This window comes from Lycorma delicatula, chromosome 2, assembly GCF_047948215.1.
Source record: "Lycorma delicatula isolate Av1 chromosome 2, ASM4794821v1, whole genome shotgun sequence".
Lineage (NCBI taxonomy): Eukaryota > Metazoa > Arthropoda > Insecta > Hemiptera > Fulgoridae > Lycorma > Lycorma delicatula.
This window is the reverse complement of record NC_134456.1, coordinates 111073039-111088424: the sequence shown is the minus strand read 5'-3', so window position 1 is coordinate 111088424 and position 15386 is coordinate 111073039. Positions and strand designations below refer to the sequence as shown.

The following is a 15386-nucleotide window of genomic DNA, read 5'->3' as shown; positions in this document are numbered from 1 at the left end:
GATAAAATTTATTACTTTTAAGAACTTCTTTTAAGAACTTTTATGAACTAAAAACTACCATCCTCAATGGCATCTTCCTAAGACAATAAATGGGGTTCAGAAATGTCTCTTATATCTAATGAAACACTACAATACACTATATTTAATGATTTTTTTTTCAATGGTGGCAAATTTTTAGCTCCCTGAGCTACAATCAGTTAAATTACTAATTTCTTTAAATAATTTTACTGTTTTATACACAGCTAATTTAGTTATTATTTACACTCTGCTAAGAAACTGTAGTTAAATAATAAATCATATATCTCCTGTAAAGAATGTACTCAATCACCACAGACATATACGATAACAAGGCTGTTATTTCAGTTTTGACTTAAGAAATTACTTAACATAAAGATTTGATTAAATTAAAAAAGAAACATAAAGCTAAATAAGATTTGACTGCACTAAAAGAATAAAATTTGATCTACTGTGAGAAAATTGATTCATCTCCATGCAAAATAATTTTGAAAATTTTCAGTTTTAATGAATACCTATAACAAATAGCTAATTTACTATTTAAATTCACAATTCTTTTTCAAATATATCAGAACTATTTGGAAAGTAACTTCCAATTTGTTATTATAAAAGCACCAGTTGATAAAAAAATGATTTATTATAAATAACTACATCTTTTAGCTATTTTTTTTTACATAACTGCTGTCCAAATTAAGACAACTGTCATATTTGTAAACAAGTTTTCGAATACTCTTGTCATAAAACTCTACTGTCTGTGAATTAAACCAGGTAGTAACACAGTTTTTCAACCCCTCACAATACAGAGGACCAAAAATTAATTTCCGAATAGCCCTAAACTGAAATGACAGTGAAACTTAATGCAAGATGTTATTATTTTTGGCCATACAAAACAAATGAAGCAGCATGCTGAGTTCAAGCCCTGTTTTTCATCATGACAACGCTTGTCCAAATACTGCAGTACACACTCAACGCCAAATCGACAGTTTCACATGGGATTTGTTTAACCATCTTCCACATAGCCCTGATTTGGATCCTAGTGATTATCACCTTTTCTCGAAAATGAAGAAATGATTAGTGATTAGAAGTTATGGTATTACTACCATTAGAAGTTATTAGTGATTAAATGGTGTTACTACCTGGCCTTATTTGCAGGTGGCTGAGTTTTATGAAGAGCATATTCAAACACTTGTTTACAGATATGACAAAAGCCTTATTTGGATGCCAATTATGTAGAAAAGTAGCTAAAAGATGAAGCTATAAAATGGATATACATAATAATTTTTTTTTTTTTATCAATTTGTGTGTTTTTAATAATGAATCAGAAGTTAATTTCTGAATATCCCACATATAATAGCAGATTAAAAGCATTGTTCAATAATGTTGAAAAATATCTATAATTGTATATTATTTACTGAGTTTATGAATAAAATACTGAATGATTTTAATTACATACCAGTTGTTTCACAAAATAAACTGTTTTAAGTATGTTACTAAATGCAATCTGAAGGTGAAATAGCATAAAAGTTTTTACAGCATGTCTTTCCCGTATCTGTATTCTTACACTAGTTTTACACTTTTGAAATTTTGATTGCTGATACCTCAAAAAAAAAACAGATTTTTTTTTGAGGATAACTACTTGAGGTATTTTGAGGATACTGAAAAACTGGTTTCACCATCAATTACTCATCACATGTTATGAAAATCCTACATTAAAGTCTTACAATTTAAAAAATTCAAGTTAGATTAAAATGAGTGACAGAAATTATGATGTTTCAGTAAAGTGAATAGTTACACATTTGCATCTGTTTTTAACATCTATTCACAATTAATTTTTGTAAAATATAACTCTTTCCAAACTTTAGATATTCTGTAAAAGAAAGCTGTTTACTCTTCTCTTAATCAACACTCAGTTTTAAATTACATCATCTGGACTATAATTTTTTTATAATATTATTTATATTGCAATTTCAATTTTAATGAACTAAAATCAATTTCAATTTCAATTTCAATTTTGTCAACTAAAATATTTTAATTCTAACTATGATAAATTTGTTGATTTTATTTCATTAAATTACACTGTTGATCCTAAAATGTTTATTCTAACCCAGATTTATGGTATAAATTACAAAATATGCAGCTTTTTAAGTTTAATTAAAATTATTTAGAAACTCATTAACAGCAACAGTACTGTTATTGTTTAAGGAAATATTTTAACTTAATTTTAAATAAACTGAATCCATCTTAAAATTAAGCAATAACATAACTTTTTTTCTTTTTCCTAATTTTATATTCTTTAAGGCCAAAGTATTGTAATATGTAGGGAAAAAGCAGTTCTATTAAGTACTATTAGATATGGATTTTTTAAATTTATTTGATTTATATTTGCTGGCCTCCTCTATGAATCATGAGACCTTGCCGTTGGTGAGGGGGCTTGAGTGCTCAGGGATGCAGAGTAGCTGGACCGAAGGTGCAACCATATCGGAGATGTATCTGTCAAGAGCCAGACTAAGGAATGATTCCTGAAAGAGGGCAGCAGCTCTTTCAGTAGTTGTTAGGGGCGTGAGTCACAATGACTTAAACGGTCATATCAACATCACTCAGTCCTCTGAGTACTGCGCAGCTGAAAGCAATGGAAAACTACAGCTGCTTTTTTTTCCAAGAAAATGTGGCTCTCTGCATTCTCATATAGCAATGATGGAGGCGCCTTCCTTGGTAAAATATTCCGGAGGTAAACTAGTCCCCCGTTCGGATCTCCGGGTGGGGACTACTAAGGAAGGGGTCACCAGAAAATTAAAAAATAACATTCTACGAGTCGGAGTGTGGAATGTTAGAAGCTTAAAAAAGGTTGGTGGGCTAGAAAATTTAAAAAGGGAAATGGATAAGATAAATGTGGATGTAGTAGGAATTAGTGAGGTTCGGTGGGAAGAGGAAGGCGACTTTTGGTCAGGTGATTTTAGAGTAATTAACTCAGCTTCAAATAATGGGCAGGCAGGAGTAGGCTTCATAATGAACAAGAAGATAGGGAAGAGAGTAGAGTATTTCAAAACGCATAGCGATAGAATCATTTTAATAAGGATAAAATCAAAACCTAAACTGACAACGATTGTTAACGTCTATATGCCTACAAGCGCCCATGATGATGATGAGGTAGAGTGTGTATACGAAGAGATTGATGAAGCAATTAAACATGTAAAAGGAGATGAAAATTTAATAATAGTTGGAGATTGGAATGCAAGCATTGGAAAAGGCAAGGAAGGAAATATAGTGGGTGAATACGGGCTGGGCAAAAGGAATGAAAGAGGGGACCGACTTATAGAGTTTTGCATGAAGTATAATTTAGTAATTGCCAACACCCAATTTAAAAATCATAATAGAAGAATATACACTTGGAAAAAGCCAGGGGATACTGCAAGGTATCAGATAGATTATATCATGGTTAAACAAAGATTTAGAAATCAACTCGTTGACTGCAAAACTTACCCTGGAGCAGACATTGATAGCGACCATAATTTGGTGATAATGAAATGTAGATTGGGGTTTAAAAACCTGAAAAAAAGGTGTCAGATGAATCGGTGGAATTTAGAGAAGCTTGAGGAAGAGGAGGTAAAGAAGATTTTTGAGGAGGACATCGCAAGAGGTCTGGGTAAAAAAGATAAGGTAGAAAATGTAGAAGAAGAATGGGAGAATGTTAAAAAGGAAATTCTTAAATCAGCAGAAGCAAACTTAGGCGGAATAAAGAGAACTGGTAGAAAACCTTGGGTTTCAGACGATATATTGCAGCTGATGGATGAAGTAGAAAATATAAGAATGCTAGTGATGAAGAAAGTAAAAGGAACTATCGGCAATTAAGAAATGCTATAAACAGGAAGTGCAAACTGGCGAAAGAAGAGTGGGTTAAAGAAAAGTGTTCAGATGTGGAAAGAGAAATGAACATTGGTAAAATAGACAGGCATACAGGAAAGTTAAGGAAAATTTTGGGGTACATAAATTAAAATCTAATAATGTGTTAAACAAAGATGGTACACCTATATATAATACGAATGGTAAAGTCGATAGATGGGTGGAATATATTGAAGAGTTATATGGAGGAAATGAATTAGAAAATGGCTTTATAGAGGAAGAAGAGGAAGTTGAGGAGGATGAAATGGGAGAAACAATACTGAGATCTGAATTTAAGAGAGCATTAAAAGATTTAAATGGCAGAAAGGCTCCTGGAATAGACGGAATACCTGTAGAATTACTGCGCAGTTTAGGTGAGGAAGCGATTGATAGATTATACAAACTGGTGTGTAATATTTATGAAAAAGAGGAATTTCCGTCAGACTTCAAAAAAAGTGTTATAGTCATGATACCAAAGAAAGCAGGGGCAGATAAATGTGAAGAATACAGAACAATTAGTTTAATTAGTCATGCATCAAAAATCTTAACTAGAATTCTATACAGAAGAATTGAGAGGAGAGTGGAAGAAGTGTTAGAAGACCAATTTGGTTTCAGGAAAAGTATAGGGACAAGGGAAGCAATTTTAGGCCTCAGATTAATAGTAGAAGGAAGATTAAAGAAAAACAAACCAACATACTTGGCGTTTATAGACCTAGAAAAGGCATTCGATAACGTAGACTGGAATAAAATGTTCAGCATTTAAAAAAAAATAGGGTTCAAATACAGAGATAGAAGAACAATTGCTAACATGAACAGGAACCAAACAGCAACAGTAACAATTGAAGAACATAAGAAAGAAGCCGTAATAAGAAAGGGAGTCTGACAAGGATGTTCCCTATCTCCGTTACTTTTTAATCTTTACATGGAACTAGCAGTTAATGATGTTAAAGAACAATTTAGATTTGGAGTAACAGTACAAGGTGAAAAGATAAAGATGCTACGATTTGCTGATGATATAGTAATTCTAGCCGAGAGTAAAAAGGATTTAGAAGAAACAATGAACGGCATAGATGAAGTCCTACGCAAGAACTATCACATGAAAATAAACAAGAAGAAAACAAAAGTAATGAAATGTAGTAGAAATAACAAAGATGGACCACTGAATGTGAAAATAGGAGGAGAAAAGATTATGGAGGTAGAAGAATTTTGCTATTTGGGAAGTAGAATTACTAATGATGGACGAAGCAGGAGCGATATAAAATGCCGAATAGCACAAGCTAAACGAGCCTTCAGTAAGAAATATAATTTGTTTACATCAACAATTAATTTAAATGTCAGGAAAAGATTTTTGAAAGTGTATGTTTGGAGTGTCGCTTTATATGGAAGTGAAACTTGGACGATCGGAGTATCTGAGAAGAAAAGATTAGAAGCTTTTGAAATGTGGTGCTATAGGAGAATGTTAAAAATCAGATGGGTGAATAAAGTGACAAATGAAGAGGTATTGCGGCAAATAAATGAAGTAAGAAGCATTTGGAAAAATATAGTTAAAAGAAGAGACAGACTTATAGGCCACATACTAAGGCATCCTGGAATAGTCGCTTTAATATTGGAAGGACAGGTAGAAGGGAAAAATTGTGTAGGCAGGCCACGTTTGGAATATGTAAAACAAATTGTTAGGGATGTAGGATGTAGAGGGTATACTGAAATGAAACGACTAGCACTAGATAGGGAATCTTGGAGAGCTGCATCAAACCAGTCAAATGACTGAAGACAAAAAAAAAAAAAAAAAAAATTTGCTGGAGCTATACAATGGTCAAGATTGTCCTGAAAGCTTGTCTAACTTTTTAAAATAACACTAATTACATTTTAGATATGATATATAGTGGCATAAGAAAAATATTTAATAATGATGACAAGCTTAGCAAATTTTTGTTTTAGTTTTTTCAAAATGAAAAAAAATTGTTTGCTCTAATTGTAAAGAGAATTGATTTGAACATACAAAGAGAATCTATTGTCTAGCAGATACCCAAAAATTCTACATACTTATATTCTACAATAGGTAAACCAGCATTGTCTCTGATAATAATGTCCATATAATCAGCAATCCACTAAGTATCTATCTGGTTTCAACTATATATTAAAGCTACAATCCTCCAATGAATATTTGTGTTAACTACCAAGGCTGAATTTTTTAATATTAAGTAATTATTTTCGGAATTACAACTAACATTATAATCTGCAAAGAAAGTAAAAAGCAATGGGCTGAGATTTTGAGAAAGATAATTTATTATCATATGTTCATTAAAGTACATAAATAAATAAAAAAATTAGGAAGGGGCTATGGGGAACTAACTTAAACATACAGCAGTAATATAACATAGTGCTTCATACTATAGTAAAACTGAGCCACATCACTGAATGCTATTAAACAACTGCCCACTGCTCCTTAAACAATGGTTACAACTCTTCTTAGTTAAAGCCATCACTCAAATAATTTAGTTATGTCAACTATGATAAATCATTTGCCAATATGAAAACATCTTTAATGAATCCAAATCATAAGATGCCAAAATGTTTATTCATATAACCAACTGGTGTTTTGCCAGGTAATAACAAACAATAAATGAAACAAAGAAATATTCAAGTAAATTTGCATAACAGCACAACAGGAAGTAGTTTGGGACTTTCTCAGAACCAGCTGGCATATTTCTGGCCAAGAACCAGCAAAAAAACTAGTATAAATGTATAAATGATACAGAATAATTTAAATATTAATACCACTATTTGTTTATCATATGCTACAAGATTTCAAACACACTGTCAATTACAAAAAAAAGAAAATGAAAAATAGAAGAAAAAGGTTCAAATATAACTAAACTTTTGTACAATATAAATATCAATATATAAAACCTTATAGTGATATACTTAAATTCTTTAATAAAGAATGATCAAGAAGACTGACTTTTCTTTACAAAGCCCACACTATTTTGCAGTGAGAAAATTTTGGAAAAAAATTTGAAATTTTGAAAATTTTGATTTTGAGAGTACAATACACTATGTATGTCTGATTAACACGTACACCTATACACAAGCATCAACTTTCAACTCACTAATCATTGTGACTCACTGCATAAGAGCATATGACAAATACACCACTACATAGGCAACATTGAGGTTATGTTGTCTATTGTCAACCTTAAATTGAGCATAACTCAAGAACGACTCAACCAATATTCATCAAATTTTCTCATTTTCAACCCCCACTCCCACCATACGACCGAATAAAATACTGTTCTTTTCTTTGAAAAGTCTGTAAAAAACAAATAGTCAAGCATGTACTAGTGGGCAGGAAGTCTCTTTACACTGTAATAAATCTAGTGCTGATGTTGTTCATTGCTGCTGAAAAGATGCGGAGGATAAACTGCAGTGGTGGGGATTATCTAGTGTGTTCATTCATGATGGGATGACCTAAGTCGTAGTCTAGCATGGAACAATGGCGAATACGAGTACATTCACTGTTTAAAAGCATTTATTAGCTTGTGTGTGGGTCTACAAACATAGATACACTGGCAAAACATTGGAGAACATTATGAATGACTTCTTTGTGCGTTTTGGGAAATCTTCACCATCATGCAAATGTTACTGATATGGGAGAAGAAGGCTTTTACAATGGGACGTATTCTTGATGTCCACCCACTCGAGCTGAAATGTGTGCTACTGTGGAGGCATTGATTTAACAATCACCAATTAAGTTCAATGTATAAATGTTCTGCAGAATTAGGCATTCCAAGATTAGCAATGTGAGACCATATGCAGAAGGACTTGAAAGTAAAATGTTTTTGTCCAGCCACAGTTAATGAGTTGAGTGATAATAATCTTGATCAACTTGTTTACGCATGTCAGTTATTACTTGAATGCTTTCAGAGAGCAAACAGTAAAAAGAATGTTATGTTCTCAAACTAGTTGCAATTTATCGAACTTTTCATAACCGAAATGGTTTTTTCTGGGCAAAAGATAATTCTCACTTTTTTGAGGAAATCAAACACCATCTGACTCATGTTATGATTTGGAGTGGGATGACAACTGAACATCTTCTTGGTCTTTATTTTTTTCAATGGCACAGTTAATCAACACAGTTATCTGAGAATGATTGACAATTGGTTGCATCCAAAATTAATGGCAAAAGGGATTGCTGACATCACTACATTTAAGTAAGACGGTGCTTCAGTGCATTTTGTTTTGAATGTCTGCAGATGCCTTAATGAAAATTTTCCAAATCGCTGGATCGGACGTGGGTCAGAAGAGTTACCAGCTTCATTACTTTCGCCAGAAAGAAGCTCTGACCTTACCATACCTGACAATGCACTCTGGGGTTTTGTAAAAGAAGAGATCTGAAAACACAGATACGTCAACTTCAAACAGCTCCAAGATTCTGTTTGGTCAGCATTTAAAATGATCACCCATGATATGCTGTTGCGGATGAACAACCAGATATGGAAGCACATACAGCTGTGCTTTGAACATGGTGGAACTCACACAGACATTTTAGATCCATAGAAGGTAAGCTGCACATATCCTAATAATTTCGTAACTAGCGTAAAGGGATTTTCCATTCACCACACAGAATGTTACAATTATGCTGAAGCTAAAATAAAAAGGAATTGGAGTAAAGAATCAAAAAATACATGACTGATGACTCAAAAGAATCTTTGTCCTGATTTCTTATTTCTACTCCATACAATTTTAATCAGTTTTATTTTAATTATCTTGTAATACCATAACAAACATCATATTTATCTTTCCTTATTGTCACACTATTTCTTGCTGTATTTGCTCTTAGATTATTACCCTTTTGTTTTAAGTTATGTAATATACCATTTATAATTAAACTTCTTACACTGCACAATCTCACTCAAAATTACGATTTTCATACATTTTGATGATACCAGTCAATTCAGTGCATACCAGTCAATTAGACTGGATGACTATCTCTGGAATATTTTATCCAAGAGTACATAATAAAAGTGATTATAATCAGAAAATATGCTTTTTTCCATTTATTTCAATAGTTTGATATTAGAAATCTTGCCCATTGATGTTCAGCCTGCCAATTAACAATTAATTGTTGATATGAACTACTGAAACGACTTTTGCTTTCTTTCAGGAACAATTATGATCTGTCCATAGATACTCAATGATTAATCTACCTGCTTATCAGAGGCACAAAAATTTATTCACTTAAGACAATTTTTAATGATTCAAAGAGAGATTTGGTATTCAGCGAGTGTCTGCTATGGAATATCATTACCAGAATACGTGTGTTTTTTTAGTTTCTTCTTTTATAAGAATAAAAATGATTTTTTTACAATATGGACAAACATGTTGGCAATTTAATAAAGATTAATTTTGAAACTGAATATTTGTTTATTTTATTCAATTTAATTGCTTGCATTTCTTTTAATGTTTTCCTATTGATTTTTCAATGAAGGGAAACTAGTTTCTGTATATTTTCTGAACTGTAGGTCATCAGAATGTCTGCTGATTACTGATCTAGACAACAAAAAACATTTAGTGTGTTTACATATATAATATAAACACTTTTTAATTTTTATATGGCTTTCAGAGGCCTAAATATATAGTTGGCAGACAGATCAACAAATACAATTCTCACAAAAAATGAAAAGAATTGTAGCATAAGTTAAAATAAAATGAGGTCAAATAAAAATCTTGTTACAAAAATTACTTGACAAATACAACAAAATTTGTGATTAAAAGCATTGGTGGTTTATGGTTTTTGATCTGTATACTTGAAAATAAGGTATGGGTCTCGGAATTATACATCCAAATATTTTCCTTCAAAATTTTCATGATAACAAAACTTTTAAGTTGAAAATACAACTTCTTATGTTTGGTGTAAATTTACTTTGTTAAACTGCCAATGAATGAATAAAACATCTGAATTACATTTGAAGTGAATTAAATTCTAGAAATATTCAAATAAAAAAATCAACTGAAAAACAAATAAAGTTCAATAAATTCCTGTTTTACAGAAAATAAATTTATTAAAATGTAAAATATGAATGTTATAATTTAAAAAAAGGCAAAAATATTTTTTATAGGAGAAAAATACAAAAAACACTATCAAAATTAACTATCAAAACAAAATTAACTATCCAAAAAAATAACATATTACAAACTTAAAATTAAATAACTCTTCAAAATGTTCTGTCACTGTTTACACACTCCCCAACTGACCTAAGAATTCCTTGGGCGGCTCTCTGTATTATATCACGATTATTTCATATAGCTTCTGAGGTGTTGTAAATTCATATCACTAACTCTCTCTTTATTAATTTGTTTGCTATACTAAAGATAATATATGTATGTAGCAGTGAATCTAGTCGTATTAGGACCCTGGAAATAACTAGTTGTTTCCCACACTATACCCTGACCCCGTAATTTAGATAAGTATACCTGAATTCAAATAGTTTCTAAACTCTTTACAAAAATATGAAGATACACCATTGTGTTTAAAAATCATTTGCTATTTGTCTGGTAGCAGAACTTCTAAATACAGTGGTAAGTTATTTTTAAATAAATTATTATACATGTATCCTGTATGTTGTTTATAAAAGAATTAAATGGGCTACTTATTTCAGTAATAATAACTAATTAGGCAATAATAATTTCACTAATTAGGTAATAATAACATACCAAATATGAGCTTTGAAACTTGTTTTTTACAGCGCAATATAGATTTTTACAACTTCAATTCCACCATGCAACCAAAAGTAATACCATATTTTTCTTCGAAAAATCAGTAAAAATAAGAAACAGCTCTAGCTATGGCTAAACTTTTGTTCAACATAAATCTAATTCATAAGCCTTAAGAAGTAATGTAACCTTAAATTCTTGAATTTAAATAATAAAGCATCCTTAAACTGTGTGGTATGACTGAAAATGTGAATGAAGGCAAGAGTACTGCCTATTACCAACATTCTTTATGTTATAAGATATAAGAAGAAAAAACTACCTAAGGTTTGCTGATGAAATAGGCATTTTACAAGATGAACCATTATTCATTTTGTAATTCACAAGGAGACAGGATATTTTACAGATTACTTCAAAATTAAAGATACAATGGAATATGGCACAAGAATGAATATTAGAAATACTAAAAGCAATCTAGGTAGGAGACAATATGGCAATGAGTGTCTACTCAAAAAAATTTGAAACTGAACCAGTAAAACATACTTGTTAAATTCATAGGTATTATGTTAACAGAAAACTAAAACTTAATACAAAATAAAACAAGAATGGCACTAGCCAAGGAGGTATTTAAAGAAACAGGTATTATGTTGAGTGATGGAATTATACTCGAAGAACCGCCTTGTGAAGGGTTATATTTGAAATACACTTCTGTATAGATGTGAAAATGGACAATTAAAGTGGAAAAAGAAAGGCTGGAGGCAATCATTGAAGGATATGAAGGAAATTGGAGAAAAGTAAATGAGCAGAAAAAGTGAAAAATTAACAAATGAGAGTGGAAAGAGAATAGTGGTTTATTCAGAATATGAAAACAAATTGACTGACACATCATGAGAGAAGTATTGATTAAAATGGAGTATGATCAATAAAATGTGAAAAGAATGGTGGAAAAAATTAAAAATTATACATAGTAAAATGAAAATAGAGCAATTAAGATCACAATAGTGAGGATAGGTAAAGGAAAATAAAGATAAATATGGTTTAAGGAAATCTGCTTCAGAGTAGATGCCTTAAACCTTAAATTGATGATACGGTAGTTAATAAGTGTATTTTAAATATAAATAATTATTAAATATTATAATTATTAATATAAAAATAGGGAAAGGTGAAATTTCTTCCCACATTTTAAAATAAGCTATATGAAAAGACAATCTTATAAATTTAATTAATCAATCTTTTACTAATTTTCCAGTTTTCCTAACAGTTCATTGTCATACTAATGAAAGTTTTTACAATTTATTAAGATTTAGATAGCTTGATCTATAAATAGTTTGTAAATCTTTTAACAATATTTCATAAAGTATTTGAGAAATTATACAAATAGGCCAGATTTTCTAGAATAACATCATTTATTGACAAACCTTCAGCATGATCTTAGGAAAATGTTTTACTTTAATATAGAAAATAATCTAAATAATAAAATAACAGACTTACTACCTTTTTCTCTATTTGGGATCAGGGTAAAGAATTTAAATATGTTCCACATGCTCTTAAAAAATTTATGTAGTCTTTTGTCTCTTTTTAATGTTTAACTTAACATTTATTAATTTATTAATGTTCTTTATGTTATATCAGCTACTGGTTGCTATGCACTTTATTAAATTTGTTATCTAACTAAACACTATCACCTACATGGTTCAAGACTCTAATTATCATACTACAATAGTTTTATTTTTTGGTGGTGGATGTGGTATGACATAAACTAGAACAATAAGACTGTCTTACAGAAATAATGTATGAAACTTAAATTATTCAAAAGTTTATCATTTAAATTGGCTAAAACAATATATTCACTACCTATTTACAGCAGAAAAAATTCTTTCTAAAGAAGCAGGTAAAGATTTTTCTTGAATTAATTTTAACAACATAATAATATTATTAATCTATTTTAAGAGAAATTTTTTGAACTATCTATTATTAAAATAAAAGGTAGGCTTACCAGATGGATCATAAGTCACTGATGATGTAGACATATTGCTTTCTTTTCTAATTCTGGTATGAGTTTGTGGTGTCAAATCAGATACGGACTGCCAATCCAAAGAAGTCTAAAACAAAAATTTAAGATTGATAAAAACTACACTAGCTACTAGCTATACACAGTAGTTCATACTTGTTCATATTTATTGCACACATTCAAGTACAGATAGATGTGAAAGCTGAGGTTACTCCCATATAGTACAACATATTCTTTACAAGGCAGTATCTCCTAATGCAAAGTTTTTCAGTTTCCTTACAAAACTTTCACTAAATCTATTCCCAATCAGAGCTGGAATACTAAAATCATCAGTAATCCATCCATAATTATATGAAAATTACTCTTGTGAAATCTTTGCTCTAACTCAGCAGACAACTTCCTAGAATATTTACAGATGATATACTCCCCTGATTGTTGCTAACAATTCATGCTTAGAGCAACATCCAATGACAGTAATAAATAGTAAAAATGTGATTCAGAAAATGATAATAAAAATTATGATAAAACATTCTAAATGACACATTACATTATGTCATCTAATCAGTCCATAAATATGAATATATTTATTTACAGAGCTTTCAAATATAAAACTTTCAAAATAATAGCATAGTAGCACTGTCACAATTACTAGAGTCTTATCTGAATAAAAATTGAAATGTAAACTGTTTATTTTAATAGCAGAAATATAAACATAAAATTCAATAAAAAATAAAATAAAATAAAAACTGTGTTTACTTGCATAATTTACACGATTATGTAATTAACATACCCTAAATTTTAACTGATTTTAATAGGAAAAAAATAAATGAATTTTTTACTATTCTATGTTTACTAGTTTTAATGTAAATTTAAAGGTTTAAATAGGAAATAATTACTGACAAATAAAATAAAATTAGACTTGTTGGATTTTTCCAATTTATAAATGTGTAGTCATGTGACTAGCTGTATGAGTACCACATTTTAAAATACTCTTATTATTATTATTATTTCCAGTGGCAGCATTTTAAGAGCTATTACAAATTCAAATAACCAAATTATTGAATAAATATGAATTTAATTACCTCTGAGTAGTATTATTTCTAAGTACAATAACTCTACAATAGTGTTTAAAGACCACCAAGAAAATGGCAATGGATGCAGCTAGAAGAGAATAATTAGTAATGAAGATAATGTTATTGGTGGAAATCAAATAGGATGCTTCCTTAGTGCCAATAGTGACCATAAACAGACTTTACAGGATCAAAAGTTTGAAAATATCCGAAGTTAGAAAAAGAACTTGAAAAGCACATTCAAGAATCATAAAATCACTGTTATAGTGTCATTCAAAAAATGCTTGTTAGCTTCAAAAATAGTCATATCTCTAATATTTTCATATGCTTTAAATTACAAAATAGATAAGATTTATGAAATGAAGATGATAATGTTCATCTTGTAAATGAATATCACTATGAAAGACTACAGAAAGATAATATAGACAAGCAAACTAATCTTTCAGAATTACATAACACAAATTTAATTAGATAAATCTTGTGATTTACCACAAATTAGGAATGTTGACTTAATACCTGTTTTCTACATGCTACAAAATACAATACACAAGATCTTAAAAGATAAAAAAATAAAACCGTAATTTCAAAATACATTGGAAAAAATTGTTTGGCTGACGAATGAAAATAAATTTAAAGCAGGACACTGAGAATAAATCATCCAATCTCAAATACTTACCATCTTACTCGCTGAGGTTACATGATTAAAATTTTTATATGGTAAAAACACAAGTATGTTAAATGAAATAAATTTGAAATTTCAACTCATTACTAAGATAATCAGTGTACAGGACTGAATTTTTACTAAAATGGTAAATTTTAGTATCAAATCAATGTTATCAATTTAAAATCGTTTGTTTTATATTAAAATGATTAAGTATATAAATAGTTTTGAAAATCCAATTACTGTTTTATACAATGTACACATTTGTAGAATATTTGTGTAGAACTATTGGATAAAATCCTTCTAAAATTTAAACACTTGAGTTCTTAAATGGAATTTAGTTAAAAAGGTGTAAATTGGCATAATAAATGCAAAATTAGTGTTACTGCCCATAACAGTAACATCACTTTGAACAAAAATTTATCTCCTGTACTAGAGTAATTGCATTGCTGTTTATTTCCTTCAGCAAAACAACAGAAAAATTAAAAATATTCATCAATTTACCTTAAAGTACAATTGAAACCATTCATAAATAATTTAAAAATAAAATAGCACTCTTAAAACTGTGAACAGGCACTTACTACTTATTACAATGACATCCAATTTCATTACTTTAATTAAATATCAATATTCAGTAACATGCCAAATGAGACAAGTATTACTCAACACAGTTGTATCTTGATTTTCGCACTATTAATGAATAATTGGATACAGTAGAGACAAACGCAGGGACCTATAAAAAATGCCTACATGGAATACCTTCATCTACAACCATACAACTTTGTAGCACTGAAATAGCACAGCTTTATACAAAATAGTGGAACAAGTAAATGATGATGTTGAGATCTATTTTTGGATGCTTGTAACACACTGCACATTTTTACTCCATCCACCACTCCTAAACATCAATGTTAACCTTAATATAAACAGGTTAAATATAAATACAATCCCTCCTCCTTATATCTCATACACACGCGTGCACGCACATGCACACACAAAGTATGCACTGAGCTACTAACTAAAATACAAAGCAGGTCAT

The 15386-nt window shown here is 30.0% G+C and overlaps 1 protein-coding gene across 6 annotated transcripts in view; it reads right to left on the bottom strand.

The window, feature by feature from the left end:
* Nucleotides 1-15386, bottom strand: part of LOC142319125 (uncharacterized) — a 223095-nt gene that overhangs the window by 161160 nt on the left and 46549 nt on the right. For 5 of the 6 annotated variants that reach the window (XM_075356059.1, XM_075356060.1, XM_075356062.1 and 2 more), the window contains exon 3: nucleotides 12602-12707. In XM_075356059.1, coding sequence (XP_075212174.1) covers nucleotides 12602-12707 — 106 coding nt within the window. Of the gene's footprint in view, nucleotides 1-12601; nucleotides 12708-14928; nucleotides 15222-15386 lie in introns of those variants that run through there. The other variant, XM_075356063.1, reaches the window with a different exon arrangement.